Genomic DNA, 18,239 nt, shown 5'->3' on the forward strand with positions numbered 1-18,239 from the left:
AGGGACCTCAGGAGGTCATCTAGTCCAACCCCCTGCTCAAAGCAGGACCAATCCCCTAAATCATCGCAGCCAGGGCTTTGTCAAGCCTGACCTTAAAAACCTCTAAGGAAGGAGATTCCACTACCTCCCTAGGTAACCCATTCCAGTGCTTCACCACCCTCCTAGTGAAAAAGTTTTTCCTAATATCCAACCTAAACCTCCTCCACTGCAACTTGAAACCGTTACTCCTTGTTCTGTCATCTGGTACCACTGAGAACAGTCTAGATCAGGGGTCGGCAACCTTTGAGAAGTGGCGTGCCAAGTCTTCATTAATTTAAGCTTTTGCGTACCAGTAATAAATTTTACATTTACAGGGGCCCCCAGATGGAACCCCAGGCTGGCAGTAGGCTGAGCGGGGCCAGCAGCCAGGACTCCGGCTGGCAGGGGGCCGGGTGGCTGGAACCCCAGACCATCAGCGGGGTGTCGGACAGAACCCCAGACCGGCAGCAGCTCACCCGCTGCCGATCTGGGGTTCTGCCAGCTCCTGCCAGCCGGGGTCCCATCCGCCGGCCCCGCTCAGCCCGCTGCCGGCCTGGGGTTCTGTCCGCCACCCTGCTCAGCCTGCCGCCGGTCGGGGGTTCCGTCCAGTGGCTCCTGCCAGCTAGGATGCCGACCGCCGGCCCTGCTCAGATCGCGGCCGGCTTAGGGTTCCGTTCACTCAGGCTGGCAGCGATCTGAGCAGGGCCGGCGGCCTGGACCCCGGCTGGCAGCAGTGTGCCAGTAAAAATCAGCTCGTGTGCCGCCTTTGGCACGCGTGCCGCAGGTTGCCGACCCCTGGTCTAAATCCATCCTCTTTGGAACCCTCTTTCAGGTAGTTGAAAGCAGCTATCAAATCCCCCCCGCATTCTTCTCTTCTGCAGACTAAACAATCCCAGTTCCCTCAGCCTCGCCTCATAAGTCATGTGCTCTAGACCCCTAATCATTTTTGTTGCCCTCCGCTGGACTCTTTCCAATTTTTCCACATCCTTCTTGTAGTGTGGGGCCCAAAACTGGACACAGTACTCCAGATGAGGCCTCAGCAATGCCGAATAGAGGGGAATGATCACGTCCCTCGATCTGCTGGCAATACCCCTACTTATACAGCCCAAAAATGCCATTAGCCTTCTTGGCAACAAGGGCACACTGTTGATCATATCCAGCTTCTCATCCACTGTAACCCCTAGGTCCTTTTCTGCAGAACTGCTGCCCAGCCACTCGGTCCCTAGTCTGTAGCAGTGCATGGGATTCTTCCATCCTAAGTGCAGGACTCTGCACTTGTCCTTGTTGAACCTCATCAGATTTCTTTTGGCCCAATCCTCTAATTTGTCCAGGTCCCTCTGTATGCTATCCCTACCCTCCAGTGTATCTACCACTCCTCCCAGTTTAGTGTCATCGGCAAACTTGCTGAGGGTGCAGTCCACGCCATCCTCCAGATCATTAATGAAGATATTGAACAAAACCGGCCCCAGGACCAACCCTTAGAGCACTCCGCTTGATACCTGCTGCCAACTAGACATGGAGCCATTGATCACTACCCATTGAGCCTGATGATCTAGCCAGCTTTCTATCCACCTTATAGTCCATTCATCCAGCCCATACTTCTTTAACTTGCCAGCAAGAATACTGTGGGAGACCATATCAGAAGCTTTGCTAAAGTCAAGGAATAACATGTCCACTGCTTTCCCCTCATCCACAGAGCCAGTTATCTTGTCATAGAAGGCAATTAGGTTAGTCAGGCATGACTGTTCCTGATCACTTTCCTCTCCTCTAAATGCATCAGAATTGATTCCTTGAGGACCTGCTCCATGATTTTTCCAGGTACTGGCCTGTAGTTCCCCAGATCCTCCTCCTTCCCTTTTTTAAAGATGGGCACTACATTAGCCTTTTTCCAGTCATCTGGGACCTCCCCCGATCGCCATGAGTTTTCAACGATAATGGCCAATGGCTTTGCAATCACATCCGCTAACTCTTTTAGCACCCTCGGATGCAGCGCATGCAGCCCCATGGACTTGTGCTCATCCAGCTTTTCTAAATAGTTCTGAACCACTTCTTTCTCCACAGAGGGCTGGTCACCTCCTCCCCATGCTGTGCTGCCCAGTGCAGTAGTCTGGGAGCTGACCTTGTTCGTGAAGTCAGAGGCAAAAAAAGCATTGAGTACATTAGCTTTTTCCACATCCTCTGTCACTAGATTGCCTCATTCATTCATTAAGGGGCCCACACTTTCCTTGACTTTCTTCTTGTTGCTAACATACCTGAAGAAACCCTTCTTGTTACTCTTAACATCTCTTGCTAGCTGCAACTCTAAGTGTGATTTGGCCTTCCTGATTTCACTCCTGCATGCCTGAGCAATATTTTTATACTCCTCCCTGGTCATTTGTCCAATCTTCCACTTCTTGTAAGCTTCTTTTTAGTGTTTAAGATCAGCAAGGATTTCACTGTTAAGCCAAGCTGGTCACCTGCCATATTTACTATTCTTTCTACACATCGGGATGGTTTGTTCCTGCAACCTCAATAAGGATTCTTTAAAATACAGCCAGCTCCCCTGGACTCCTTTTCCCCTCATGTTATTCTCCCAGGGGATCCTGCCCATCAGTTTCCTGAGGGAGTCAAAGTCTGCTTTTCTGAAGTCCAGGGTCCGAATTCTGCTGCTCTCCTTTCTTCCTTGTGTCAGGATCCTGAACTTGACCATCCCAGGTTCCCATCCACTTTTGCTTCCCCTACTAATTCTTCCGTGTTTGTGACCAGCTGGTCAAGAAGAGCTCTGCCCGTAGTTGGTTCCTCCAGCCCTTACACCAGGAATTGTCCCCTACACTTTCCAAAAACTTCCTGGATTGTCTGCACCGCTGTATTGCTCTTCCAGCAGATATCGGGGTGATTGAAGTCCCCCATGAGAACCAGGGCCTGTGATCTAGTAACTTCTGTTAATTGCCAGAAGAAAGCCTCGTCCACCTCATTCCCCTGGTCTGGTGGTCTATAGCAGACTCCCACCATATCACCCTTGTTGCTCACACTTCTAAACTTAATCCAGAGACTTTCAGGTTTTTCTGCAGTTTCATACTGGAGCTCTGAGCAGTCATACTGCTCTCTTACATACAATGCAACTCCTCCACCTTTTCTGCCCTGCCTGTCCTTCCTGAACAGTTTATATCCATCCATGACAGTACTCCAGTCATGTGATTTATCCCACCAAGTCTCTGTTATTCCAATCACATCATAATTCCTTGACTGTGCCAGGACTTCCAGTTCTCCCTGCTTGTTTCCCAGGCTTCTTGCATTTGTGTATAGGCACTTAAGATAACTCGCATTCCACTTCCCCACTTACCTCAGGGCTTTGGTCTCCTTCCCCCGGTGAACCTAGTTTAAAGCCCTCCTCACTAGGAATCCAAAGCCTTCTCTCCAACACCACCTGTGTAGCCATTCATTGACTTCCACGATTCGAGATCTCTACCCGGGCCTTTTCCTCCACAGGGAGGATGGACGAGAACACCACTTGCGCCTCAAACTCCTTTATCTTTCTTCCCAGAGCCATGTAGTCTTCAGTGATCCGCTCAAGGTCATTCTTGGCAGTATCATTGGTGCCCACGTGGAGAAGCAGGAAGGGGTAGCAATCCGAGGGCTTGATGAGTCTTGGCAGTCTCTCCATCACATCGTGAATCCTAGCTCCTGGCAAGCAGCACACTTCTCAGTTTTCCCAGTTGGGACAGCAGATAGATGACTCAGTCCCCCTGAGGAGAGAGTCCCCGACCACCACCACCCACCTCTTTTTCTTGGGAGCGGTGGTCGGATATCTCCCATCCCTAGGACAGTGCATCTCATGCCTTCCAATCGGTGGAGTCTCCCTTCCCTCAGATGTATCATCTAGTCCACTCTCCGCATTAGTACCTGTGGAGAGAACATGAAAACGGTTGCTCACCTGTATCTGCATTGCTGGTACATGGACACTCCTCTTTCTTCTTCTGGCGGTCACATGCTGCCAAATTTCTTCACCGTCCTTCTGTCCCCGCTGCGCAGCCTGCTCTGATTCTTCAGAATGTTGTGCCCATAGAAGCATATCCTGACGTCCGTCCAGGAAATCTTCATTTTCTCTTATGTAACGCAGGATTGATACTTGTTTCTCCAGACCTCAAACCTTCTCTTCCAGTATGGAGTCCAGCTTGCACTTTGTACAGACAAAGTCGCTTCTGTCCTGTGGAAGAAAGACAAACATGGCACATCCTGTGCAGGGCACAACAGCTGATCACTCACCATCCATATTACCTTCCTTCTAAGAAAGAAGACCCAAAGGCAGTAACTGAGGGGTACTAGGGACTGTGTGTGTGTGTCTGTGTCTGTGTGTGTGTGTGTAAGTTTTGTTTTGTGGATTGGACTGTTTGAGCTGTACTCTGGGAATAGAAGAGACTATTACAGGGTGGAATTGATTCATTTTCTTATAGTGAGGAGAACTGAGGGATTTTTTTTCCAGGGAGGAACCGTGATGTAGGAGGAATAGATAGATTTATTGTGACATAGGGAGGAGGCAAACTTTGAAGTATTACTTGGGAATTTGATCAAAAGTAATTATTTTCTCCTTCCTCTGGCCAAAATATTTTTAATAAATATTTTTAATAATTTCTGTGTTGCTGTTTTTGGCTAAATTTAGAAGTTCATGGTATTGTGGGATGTTGGCATCATTCATAACCAAGCCCTAATTTATAAGTATGTGCTATTTGAAGTAATCAGGAAATTGATCCTTGATACATAATACTCAGGATGAGCCCTTGACACTGGGTTTGTTAATGCTCAAGATATTATATGCTCAGAAGGGTTAGCAATTAAGAAAAGTTGTATAAAATATTTCCACGGTTCATTCAATTCAATAGCATATTTTGTCATGTCTTGATTTTACAGATATGCAGGGGAGTTTAGTAATATAGGCAATGTTTCAGTCCTTCGTACATTCAAGGTTCTGAGAGCTTTAAAAACTATTTCAATACTCCCAGGTAAGAAGCCCAGATTTTTGAATATTTTCTGCCAACTGGATTCTCTCCTCCAACCATTTCATTGGTTTTGCAGGTCTTTTGTCTTTTCTTATCTGAGTGACTTTGTGTTACAGAAACAACTGAATTTGTGGATGTGGGTGGCGTCTCAGGATTGTTGGCCCAGTCAGAATAATTTAAGCACTGGAAACAATCTGCCATTTTATTTATTTTGATTGTTCATGTCTTTAAGCATTTTGCTTGATTTTTATAATATCTGTTATACAGAAGGCCGTTCTAATTGTTCTTGTTTATCATTGTTTTAACTGTGCAATGTCCTTAAAGACTCAGCAGACTTCTGCTTTATAATTAATATTTATTATTAGTGGGTCAAATCCTGTTCAGTTTTTACTCATTCCTTAATCAGGCAAATCAATTAGGCATTCGCTGGTTAACAGCTATAATCAAATTGAATATGATTGATGGATCTGGTCCATTGGTCTCTTTCTGGTCCCCTTGTATTATTTTTCGGTATGTATCTAGTGTTTACAAGTCCTCCCAAGGTAGCATCATTGCAAATTTAATTAGCAGGATATTTATTTCCTTTTCTAGATTATGAAAGTCAGATTCTCCCTGGTCCTTGCATGGATGAGGGAACAATTCATGCAGGAAGGACAAAAGGAGCCTTTCCCCCTCCACACACTCCATACTCCCTACAAAAGTGCTAGGGACAATTGCTTAGACTAGATGAAAAACTTCTTTTCTTACTTTCATTACTTTTGTTTCATCTGGACTATGTTTGTATTGAAAAGATACATGCAACACTAGCCAAGTAACTATGAACTTGTGGCTGCTGTATGTTGTTTTGACTCTCAAAAAGAATGATACATGTGTTTCAGTTTTTTAGTCCTTATACTGCTGAATTTTATCTCTCTAGGACTGAAGGTCATCGTAGGTACACTTATTCAGTCTATTAAGAAACTTGCTGATGTGATGATCCTGACTGCTTTCTGCTTGAGTGTCTTTGCCCTCATAGGCCTCCAGCTCTTTAAAGGCAATTTGAGACATAAGTGTGTCAGGAATTTTAACTCCACCAATGGAACTATTTATTTGGATGACAAAAAATGGGGCTCCTTTGATGAGTTTATTAATGATTCAGGTATGTTGTCCTCTTGTTTCCTTTTAAGATGGTAGATTTTATATATCTTTTGACTCCTGCACTGCAAAATATATTGAAAATACAGATGAACTACTACCACAGCGCAGTGTTAGTCTTTGAAATGCCAGAGTGGTTTGCAAAGGTCCAGGGATGATTTCTGCTATTGGTGCTACAATTCCTTTCTTTTTTTTCACCATCAACCCATTATTGGAAACAATAGTCATCTGTGTTTCCCAGTATGATACCATAGTAACTGAAATGCACATTAGCTCATTCTCTGACGTAATTTACAGAAGTTCGGCCTTGTACAGTGTACTAAGCAGTTATATACATACAGTTTGCTGTACATTTAAGAAGTCTACAGATTTATGTCTTTTGATATGGACTGTGAACAGTTTCAGCTGAACTAAATACTCAGCTAAAATGTGTGTTTTTCTTATAAATAAGTTGTATATCTCTTTATTCCATATGTGTTTCTTGACTACAATTAGTGCTGAAAATATGGATGAATAGAACAGATATCTGAAAACACAAACAAAGCGTCTTCAGAGGAAAGAAAAAATGTAGGTGCATCAAGGGAAGAAAGAGCTTTCTGAAGAAAAAATATCTCAAAATACATGAGAGAAACAACATGAGAAAAATCATCTGCATGTACTGAATCTGAGGAAAGTTTCACCAGTGAGTGAAATCTCCAAATACACCAGGAAATTTAGATGCAGGAGGAACTATCAATAAGCACTGTGTGTGGAGAAAACTGTACTTGTAAAGGAGAGGTTAAAATACACAAAAGAATCCACCCAGGAGGGATGCCTTTTGCATGCACTGAATGTGAAAGATTTACTGAGATGGGATCTCTCAAAACTCACCAAAGAATTCAGTCAGGAGAAAAATTATTTATATGTACCAGATGTAGGGAAAACTTTAATGGTAAGGGAATGCTCAAAACCCACTGGAAAAATCCACACAGGAACCAAGTCATTTACAAGCATGGAATATAGGAAGAGTCTCAATCAGAAGGCAATCTCTAAAAATACTAATGAATTCACACAGGAGAGAGATCTTTTTCATGCAATGGATGTGTAAAAGCTTTGGCTACGAAGAGGAATTTCAAAATACACAAGAGGAATAACATGAAACAGAAACTACCGACCTAGCCCTCATTTTTTTTCTTTTAATTTTTAAGTGTTCCTTTACAAACATTAACTTTGCTGTGTTGGACATAATTTATATTTCATTGTAGGATACACATTTGTGATTCATAGTGTTGCCCCTCCCCTGAGGTGTGGCTCAAGCCTCCCCGGGGATGCTTACTACTTAGAGTGGCTTCTCTCTTCTCCTTGCATGGGCTGGTCCTGGGCTCTTTATTGTGATGTCTGGTGCCTCCACCCAAGGTGACTCTTCACTGTGCCCAGGGCACAAGGGGTGCTGTCTTTTCGAAAAACGACTAATGCTGCTAATGGCAAAGGAGTATAAAATCCACTACATAATGGCAGAATAAAGCACATCTACACAAAGCAGAGCAAAGAAATGACACACCCCGAAATTATAATATAACAAAGGAGGTCTTTATTCAGAGCAGGAAAATGGCATCTGGGAAAGGAAAGCCTTAGGGTTAACTTATAAGTACTAACACATCAACAAATTTCCCACCTCCCAGCACTCACTACTCTTCTCAAACCACAGCTCCCTCCGTGGCATCTTCCCAGCCAGATGGCATGCTAAGGTTGAGTCCAGAGACAAGTGCTGCAGTGCTGTGAACATTGGCCAGCATAAACAAACAAAAAAGGATCCTCTTAGAGTGTCTTCACCTCTGGAAGGGGCAAGGTCATCTTCTGGCTCTTTAGTCTGGAGTTCTGGGGGGGTCTTGGCTGGCCTTTGGTAGACAGTGCTGAGTTGGATCTCTCACACTGTACACACTGCTGTGGATAGGGGTGGAACTGCCTGAAACCATGCACTAGATCCCATGGCAGTTCAATTCCCTTTCCGGGGAGTGGGAGTTAGAGACTTCCTGAGCTGCTGTTCTACTTTTTCAGCTCCTTGTCCTCCCTCCACTGCTTCCCTCCTACTGTATGTTAAACTTGGTCATTTTATGTTATCTTAAAATAAATTGTAATTTTGGGGCGGCAGAGTAGCACAATTTTGGGGGCTAGAGCAGTGCAAAGCAACCAAAGTCTGTTCTAGGTCCAGTACTATTAAATATTTTCATTAACAACTTGGATATTGAAGTGGAGAGTACTTCAGATGACAGAATTAGAATTCAAAATGATCATAGTAAATTGGAGAATTGGTATGAAATCAGTAAGATGAAAGTCAATAAAGTTAAGTGAAAAGTATGACACTTAGAAAGAAAAAAATGAACAAATACAAAATGGGAAATAACTGGCTAAGCAGCAGTACTGCAGAAAAGTAGCTGGGGGGTTACAGTAGATCACAATTGAATATAAGCCAACAGTGTGATGCTGTTCCAAAAAAGTCAAATGTCATTCGGCGATGTATTAACAAGTATATTGTATGTAAGACATGGGAGGTAATTGTCCCACTCTTCTTGGCACTGGTGAGGCCTCAGTTGGAGTACTGTGTCTGGTTTTGTACACCACACTTTAAGTAAGACGTAAACAAATTGGAGAGGGTCCAGAGGAGAGCAACAAAAATGATGATAGGTTTGGAAAACATGATCTATGAGGAAAGACCGAAAGAATTGGGTATCAATGGTTGTTAACCAGGATGGGCGGGAATGGTGTCCCTAGCCTCTGTTTGCCAGAAGCCTGGGAATGAGCGACAGGGGATGGATCACTTGATGATTACCTGTTCTTTCATTCCCTGTGGGGCACCTAGCACTGGCCACTGTCGGAAAACAAGATACTGGGCTAGATGGACCTTTGGTCTAACCCAGTAGGGCCCTTCTTATGTTCTTATGTTTTGTCTAGAGAAGAGAAGGCTGAGGGGGTATGTGTGCTAACAGTCTTCAAATATATAAAAGATTTTACAGTGAGGATGGTGATCAATTGTTCTCCATGTCCACTGAGCGTAGGACAAGAATTAATCGGATTAGTTTTCAACAATAGAAATTCAGGTTAGATATTACGAAAAGCTTTCTAACTATGAGGATAGTTAAGCAGTGCAATAGGTTTCTTGAGAAGGTTGTGGAATCCCCATCCTTGGAAACTTATAAGAACAGGTTAGATCAGAGGTTCCCCAATTTTGGGGTATGCCCCCTTAGGAGGGTGCGGAGGAATGTTCGGAGGGCGCAATGGGGCCTGGGCTAGCCCCCGCAGGGGGGTGGGGAAGGAGCACCAACTAGTCCCGCCTGACCCCTAGCCATGCCCCGGCTCCCAGCCCCGCCCCCAGCCTTGGCCCCCAGCCATGGCTCTGTTCCTGGCCGTGGTCCCAGACCCACTCCCAGCTCCAGCCTCAGCCGCCTTACCCCTGTTCGTTTTCCTCCTCACCCCTCCCCCTCGAGCCGTGGCCCTGCTGCTAGCCCCAGCTCCCCGGGATGGCGTGACCCTGAAAAGTTTGGGGACCACTGGGTTAGACAAACACATGTCAGGGATAGTCTTGATATATTTTATCCTGCCTCAGCATGGGGAAATGGACTTGATGACCTCTTGAAGTCCCTTCCAGCCCTATATTTCTATGATTCTGTATTGGTGAATCTGTCCCTTAACTTGCAATTGACAAGAGGGCTATATTAGTGAGACTGGTACTGTATGAAGGGGATTAGAAATAGTCCAGTCTCTGAGTCTCAATATCTCTGCACTTTAAGGGCTTCCCCTGAGTTCCTGCCTCAGTTCTCCAGCACTTCTACCTCAATGTGCAGTAAAGCCAAAGTAGCAGTGCCTTTCAAGCACTGATGCTCATGCCAACATCCAAACATAGAATCTTTAAGGAGCAGTGACAACTAAGCCATGTAATCTACCAGTGAGAACTGTTGTGTCCAGTCTCCTTCATATGACTGAGTCATTACAATCAATAGAATTGTTGCATGCAGATTAGCTGCAGATAAAGGGTGGTGATCGATTGAGTGCATCTTGGTACAGGAAAGTATATGGTACTGAAGGACATTCAACTGTTAGGGGAGCTGGAATCTCCTTTACTTTCTGTTGGGCTAAATATTCAGTCCTCAGTATGGATGCCCAGTGTTTTCTCAGTACTGAGCTCCTCTGTAGAACTCACTGCTAGACTTACATTAGAACCTATCATTCCACCTTCAGCAGCCCCTCCCTTAGAGGTGAAATGTTCATACTCATCCTGTGAGTCTCAGCACAATGGGGAAGGATTCCATACTTATTCCCCAAGAATCCCTTCTTATGAATTTTATGAATTTGAGAGGGAATCCAGGACTTCATGTAGACCTAGACACCGTAAAGTTTGAGGATGCACATATTCTGGTACCTTTTCCCGTGGCCCCCAGTCCTTATATGACTAATGTACCACCATGGCCATATTGGAACTATTGGAGTCCTTATAGTATAAGGCATAACTCCCATGCACTAACCTCCAGGAAGATATCCTCCTTCCCTGTTCAGAGGCAAAACCCTATGATGCCTCAGATGACACCATTGGATCTTCAAACAACAGAGGAACTTTCTGAGGAGGAACAACCTCAGACTGAAGATCTACAAGTATCTGACTATTTTGTCCTTGTCTTCAAGTGAGGTAGTGATCCCCTTTATTTTATCTCATCTGAATGACTACAAAAGCTTCCAAGAACTGCTGAAGCAGATAGCTGAGTCCTCCCAGATTCCATTAGCAGAGATGCAGGAGTCCCACAGAAATTGCTGGACATTCTCCATGCCACAGTGCCAAAGTTTGTGGTATTCCCCATTAAGGAGGTTTCATTGGACCATGCCAGAAATATCTGGCAAACACTTTTGTGTTGATCACTTTCACCTCAAAGAAAGCTGACAAAAGATTTCAGGTGCCATCTGTTGGAGCAAAATATCTTTTCACAAACCTAGTACTTGTCTCTTGGGTGATTGTGGCAGATAATGAGAAAAACAGACAATGCCAACCAAGAATGACTCCTAGTGAAAAGGAACCAAAATGGCTAGATTTCATTGGTCATAAATGTTACTCATCTGCCAAGTTAAAATTCAGAATTTCAAAGTATCAGAAATAGTTAGCATACACCTCTACCCCGCTATAACGCGACCAGATATAACATGGGTTCGCATATAGCGCGATAGCAGCGGGGCTCCGGTGGCGCTTTAAAGGGTCCGGGGCTCTGGCTGCTGCGGGGAGCCCCAGGCCCTTTAAATCACCGCCAGAGCCCTGCTGCCGCTACCCTTATATAACGGCGTTTCACCTATAATGTGGTCATGGCTCCCCATGACCACATTATATCGGGGTAGAGGTGTATTATGGTTTTCTCAACTACAACAAATGTATGGATTATGTTTATAAGCTTCCAAAATAAAATAGGGAGGAGTTTAAATCCTTAGTTTTGGCAGGATAACTGATTGCTAGAATGTCCTTATATGCAGCTCTGGAAACCGTTACGTCTGCTTCATCAACTAGGCAACATCAGTAGTTATGAAGTGGATGTCTTGGCTCCAAAGTTCAGGCATTCCAACAGAGGTTCAATTAACTGTGGAAGATCTTCCCTTTGTGGTTCAGACCTTTTCAACCCTAAAACCAATGACACTCTCCACATGTTGAAAGGTCCCCAAGCCACACTTTGCTCTCTTATAGTGTATACATCTGCAACCAAAAGAAAAGCAAGGAGACCTCATAGGTATTCTAAACAGAGAACATCATATGCATTTTCTTTTCCCAGAGAAAAACAACTCCATAAAAAGAGGAAGTGTTTCCAAAGAGAAGAGTTTCTGCATCAGCCACCTCTCAATTCTACCCTGAACCTACAAACATCGTTTTGACAGGTTGGTCGAGATTCACACCACAACCATTTTAATAGATCTAGACCCTTCTTCCACTCCATTTGGGAACCATCTACACTTCTTCCCAAAATTATGGGACTCTCTAACAGACTGCAGGAGACTGAAGATTGTCTCAGTACATTAGTCCATACAGTCCCATTCTGCACGTGCCCCTCACCCCCTTCTGATGCCTTTTCAGGGACCCCTTTCATGAGAGACTATTACAGCAGGAACTAGAAACACTTCTGTCTCTCAGAGCAATAGAAGAGGATCTACAGGAATGCAAGAAGAAAAGTTTCTGCTCCAGTTAGTACCTTATAGTAAAGAAGAAGGAGAGAATGGAATCCAATTTTGGATTTGAGAGGGCTCAACATTTTCATACACCATTTTAAATGCAAACTGTCACATTAGTCTTCATAATTCCATCTCTAGATCCACAAGACTGGTTTTCAGCTTGTGACCTTCAGGTTGCCTTCTTCCATATTTCCATTCATCTGACACGCAGAAAGTGCTTAAATTTCCAGATGGGACAGTACAATACGCTACTGTATCAGCAGAGACCCTTTGATCTCTCTTTATAACCAAAGATGCAGTATTCACCAAGGTCTTAACAGTAGTTGCTGCTCATATAAGAAATCAGTGTTACACAGAGCCTGTCTTCCCCAAGACAAATTTCAAACCATGTCTAGTCTTATTACTCAACTTCAAACAAATCTACAGATAATAGTAAGGACTTGTGTAAGTCTACTCAGACACCTGGTTTCCAGAAGGTTTACTGTGCTGAATGCCAGAGTACACCTAGGCTGCATGCAGGGTTGGCTAAAATCAGTGTATGCGCCAAGTTGAGTCCTCAAGATGTTCTTTCCTCACTGAATTGGTGGAAAGATCTTGTGACAGATGCATCACTTCTGGGATGGGGAATACATCTGGATCACATGGCAAGTGGACTCTTGAGAAGACTCTTTTACATATAAACTTATTGGAACTCAGTGGTTTACAAGGCATGGAATTCTTACCTCTGATTAAGGATTGTCTACCCAAATTATGACCAACAACATGACTCATGTTTTATTAAAAGAGAGAGGTTGGGGGGAAGGAAGCATGATCATCCTGCCTTATGCCAAGAGGTGGTTTGATTATGGATTGATGTATTTGACACCAGATATCTCTAACAGCAGTTCACCTTCCAGGTCTGCTAACACTCTGGCAGACAATTTGAGCAGGCATTTCTCCTCAGATCATGACTGGACAAAGTTCCTTTGATTCCCAGGGTACTCGGAAAGATCAAGCAAGGCACTGCCAGTGTCATCTAGATAGCTCCCACCTGGCTGAGGTAGTTTTGGTACCTGGAGCTGGTACTATTACTGATCCTTTCTCTAAGACCTTTACTTCAAACAGCAGATGTGATATCCCAAGACAATAGGAACATCCGTCGTCCATCTCATTGCATGGCTAATGGATGGGTGTCAGATATAGAAAGATCTTTTTTTTTCCAGATGTCCTGAACATTCTGATAAATAGTAGGAAAAATTCCACCAGAGAAATCTACACTCCTAAGCAGAAAAGATTTACAACAGGGTACATATAGTACCAGTTATGCCCTGTTAACACAAAGATACCTATCTTGGGCTATTTACTATCTCTAAGGAACTCTGGACTTTTGATTAGTTCTGATAAAGTACACGTGGCAGCCACCACTGCATATCACCCTCCTATTGAAGACAGTAAAGTCTCTTCCCACCCCTCTGTCTAAATTCCTCAGAGACTTAAGGTTTTTCTACCAGTAAAGAAACCTCCCCTATCTTCCCAGAACCTTAGTGAATTGCTTGTAAGTTTGGTGGACCCTCCATTCCAACCCCAAGCAACTTGTAGCGATTACATCAGCTTGTAGAATTGGGGAGATACAGGGACTCATGGCAGGTTTTCCCTACTGATAAGGTGTCTCTTAGGCCAGATCCCAAATTCCTTCCCAAGGTAGTTTTCAAAATTGCATTTAAATCAAATGATTCATCTATCTGTATTCTTTCCAAAACCACATTATAACCAGAGAGAGTCCAGATGACATACCCTGGATGTTAGCAGGTCCCTAGCCTTTTATTTGCAGAGGACAAAGTCCTTCAGAGCTTCCCCAAGACAGTTCATGTCATTTCCTGACACAATGAAGGCCAACCAATTCCTGCCCAGAGATTATCTCAATGGGTTTTGGGGTGAATTCGACTTTATTATGTTTTAGGTAGTTTATGCTGCTTGGGCACTGGCAGCCTCTTCTGAATCCTTGCAAAGTATCCCCATTTTGGATCTGTCCAGCAGCTACTTGGGGTTTAGTACATACTTTTATCAAGCATCCTTCCATAGTGGAAGCATCCATGTTGTTCACTTCTTTTGGAAGATGTGCTGAAGTCTCTGTTTAGGTAGACTCCGAATATCCACCTACTCATATCATATCACTGCTTGGGAATTGCCAAAAAAGTATATATATAGGGAGAAACACTCAACGAAGAAAGAAGTTTTACTTGTACAGTAACTGGAGTTCTTCAAGATGTGTTGTCCATACAGATATTCTATGACCTGCCGTCCTTTCCCACTACTACAGAATCCTATTACATGTGGATTCTGTGGATGCAAAGGAACTGTCAGGTGGGCGTACACTGCCCTTGATGCCCCTCATACAGGATCACAAGGACATTCAGGGCACATGTGCACACCTAATGGCCAAAAGACTCCAGTCTCCAGTGCATGGGATGCATGCGAACCAAGAGTGGAAAAATACACACACACCCCTACCTACCAGTTATTGTACAGTTAAGTAAACACATTTCAAATTTACCCTTTGTGTCTGTGTGCTCTTGCCAATATTTATTTCACTGGATATTTATCATGTCATATTAATCTAGGAGGTACATGTTAAAAGGTATTTTGAATGTATTATGCTTTCATTTTTCATGTAGAAAATGTTTTCAAGAAGAATGGCACCAAGGATCCCTTATTGTGTGGCAACAGCTCAGATGCTGGGTAAGTGCAGTTAACTTTTCTTGGTTCTGAACTTTTTTCTTTGCTTCAGTACTTTTGGCTTAGCTCAGCCCACCCAGTGACTAATGTGAAGAGCAAATTTCAAGTTCCTAAAGACAACAGTAATAGGAACAAGGATAATACAAATATAACAAATAATAAGACAGTTTAATGAATGACAGGGGATAGAGTTCGAGCCCATGGTTTCTATACTCAGATCTAAATTCTTCCTAGGCCTTCTGGCAGAAGTTCTTGCAATTACTTTAACTTTTTTCTCAGAAATGTATTCAATACACTTCCATTTAGTGAATTAAATTTCAAAAGAATGAGAGGTGGAGATGGAAGTAGGGTTAACTTCAGTGTTTTCTAGTAGGTATAGGTTCATCATTTCAGAAAAAAATAAAATTTAACCCAAATCTGTTCCTACCCTAAGGGTGTAGAAGGAGAGGACCGACAAATAGGTTGGGGAGGCTCAGCTGCACTTCCTCTCCTCTATCCAGGACATCAGACAGGATTTAAAGGGTCAGGGATAAGATATAGAGATTTTTTTTGTCTCTTGATAATGCATGAAACTCCAGCCCCCTCACAAATTTCAACCCTGCAGGAAGGAGGCAAAGTCTCTCCCCTTTCATTCACCATAAGAGGAGGAGGAGAAGAAGTGAGGATGCCAGGGGGAAGGGAAGAGCTTGTGGGGGATGTGGGCAGATGTAGGGGCAGAATTGATGGGGTACAGCAGATGTGGGGTTGTGGGGGCACACTGATCTAGGGTCTGGGTGTGGGCTGTAGGGCTGATCTGATGTTGGAGCTGGGGGACAGGCAGAATTGATGTGTCAATGAGATGTGGGAACTCTGAGGACAGGATTAATTTAATACAGGCATAGAAAGGTAAATCTGGACGGGCCTCCATCCCTCCACGCTGAGGCGGTACCAAGTAAACCTTGATTATCCCTGACAGGTGTTTGTCCAGCCTAGTCTCAAAAATCATCAATGATGGGGATTCCACAGCCTCCCTTGGTATAACCTATTCCAGTACTTTACTATCCTTATAGTTTGAATTTTTTTTCTAATATCTAACCTAAATCTCCCTTGTTGTATTACCCCCAAAATCAGACTCCAGGCACCCTCACAATGGCCTGCCTATAGTAGTAACCCACTTGTCAATTTGTCTGTTTTGGCAGGTGGAACGGGGTGGCCCGCCCTAAAGGAATTGCCGGGGTTTTACTAAGGGTTTCTCTCTGACCCTTAGAGAACTCCCCAGGGTAGACTCTGTTGACCCTTGGAAGGACATGGATACAGCCTTCCGATTGAAGGATTGACACTCAGGCAGGAATTCTTCAAAAAACAAAATAATCTTAATTTAATATACCAATATTCCCTGATACAATAAACCTTAAAAGCATATTTCAAGAAACAAAATACAAATCCCATTAGCACATGTATGCATATCAAAGTACCCAATACTGCAATACAATGCAGTTGGAAATAGCTTTTCAGTGGTTACATTCTACATGTGGTGATCAATCACATGTAGAATGCTGACAGCAAGTTCTTACCTAAAAAATTAAAATTGTATACATAGTAACAAACATACAAACACAACATCCAACTTTATCATCTCTGGCATACACACTCATATGTCTTGGTTCCTTATACTATGGTCATCATGCTTACTTCTCTATAGTTTTCTTTCCCTCGAATCTGACTACAGTCCTTTTGCTCTGTCACGACTTCTTAGCTGTCACTGCTGCCGCAGCTCTCCCTTCTTCGGTGATTTCAGCTCTCTTCTGATCTTCTTTCTTCTTCTTCTGTTTCTCCAGAATCTCCAGTCGACAACACTCAGACGTTTAGTAGGTTCTAGTCTCAAGATCAGGCCCAGTGTTGTTAGAATTACTGTTAAATTGGGAACCCCGACGTGCACAGTTGCAGCACTTACACTTAGAAAAACTTTGAATTTGCAATAGTTTCATTAGCACAGTTAGCAAAATCACAAACACTCCATGGAGCAAGATAGATAGAGAGAATACAGAATGAGATCTGAGCATCCATAAATTCACACCATCCCTCGCAAAAGCACCTGAAGTGTTAGTCATCCTCCTCATGATTGTCATCCTGTCATCTCCCAAGGCACGTAGGCTCGGAAACAGCTTTTATAATAAGTTACGCTGATGCAACTCTGCCTATTGCATATTCAGTCAGCCTCTGACTAGTTCAGAGTCTAAAGATAACCTTAGTTCACAGTGTAAAAGGCAGAAGGTAGGGATAGGTCCTCTAAACAGTTACTCCAGCACCAATTCTCCCAATGATTTCAATCAGACTATGCACATGTGTAACTCTGCAGAATTGGGGCTGTGTTTAAGACAAGATCCACTAAAAGAAGCAGAGGAAATGTTAACTTAAAATGGGAAATAATACTATCTATGTACAAAATAATATTTAACATAGTTTTGTGTACGTGTGTTTTTGTATTTCTCTCTCTGCCCTTCCACTCTATGGCCCTCTTTCCCAACAAAATATTGTAAGGGTGTGGAGGATATTTGCTTAGCATGGGTTAGTGTTTGCAGGTCTCACGGAAGAAGTGAGTCCTTATATCTCAGTTGTAGTATAACTGAGTGTATAATCTGAGTTTTCACAGGAACTGAAGCTATTTGCCTTTAAATTTGGACATTTTAAGTTTTCATAACTTTTTATTATTCAACTGTAGCTCCTGTCCAGATAAATATGTATGTCTCAAAGTTGGGGAAAATCCTGATTTTAACTACACAAGTTTTGATACATTTGGCTGGGCCTTTCTTTCCTTGTTCCGCCTGATGACACAAGATTACTGGGAGCGTCTCTATCAACAGGTATCAGATTTACTTAATTCAAATATTAAATAAAGCAGTAATGTAGTTGGATAAATGTATAAAGTATTTAAAGTAAAAAGAGAGGAAAAGAAGTCTTAAAATGAAATGATGGGCACAAGTCACAGAATAAGTGACTATACTATGGACATCCATATGATGAGAGTACTACAGCTAACTCACGATATAAAGCTTCTGCTTCTTTCAATTAAGAATTTTTACAAGGAAATTAAACATCATGAAAAACACTTAATAGCTTGTTATATGATGGGTCAATAAGTGCAAAGCAGAAGATTTTACTAGCCTGGAGGAAAGGTTCAAAACATGCTACATATATATCCCCCAAAAGGGGGACCACAAGGGACTGTGAGTGGTAACATAA

The 18,239-nt window shown here is 43.3% G+C and overlaps 1 protein-coding gene across 1 annotated transcript in view; it reads left to right on the top strand.

Annotated features, from left to right (window-relative positions):
- The window catches only part of LOC112108020 (sodium channel protein type 5 subunit alpha-like), a gene marked incomplete at its 3' end in the record, with an annotated part of 116,280 nt that overhangs the window by 7,749 nt on the left and 90,292 nt on the right, over positions 1–18,239 (top strand). The window contains exons 5-8 of the mRNA XM_029911619.1: positions 4,906–4,997; positions 5,911–6,132; positions 14,957–15,020; positions 17,719–17,860. Of these exons, the coding sequence (XP_029767479.1) occupies positions 4,906–4,997; positions 5,911–6,132; positions 14,957–15,020; positions 17,719–17,860 (520 nt within the window). The remainder of the gene's footprint in view (positions 1–4,905; positions 4,998–5,910; positions 6,133–14,956; positions 15,021–17,718; positions 17,861–18,239) is intronic.

This window comes from Terrapene carolina, unplaced genomic scaffold (assembly GCF_002925995.2).
Source record: "Terrapene carolina triunguis isolate 2854851 unplaced genomic scaffold, T_m_triunguis-2.0 Scaffold111, whole genome shotgun sequence".
In the NCBI taxonomy this organism is placed as follows: Eukaryota; Metazoa; Chordata; order Testudines; family Emydidae; genus Terrapene; species Terrapene triunguis.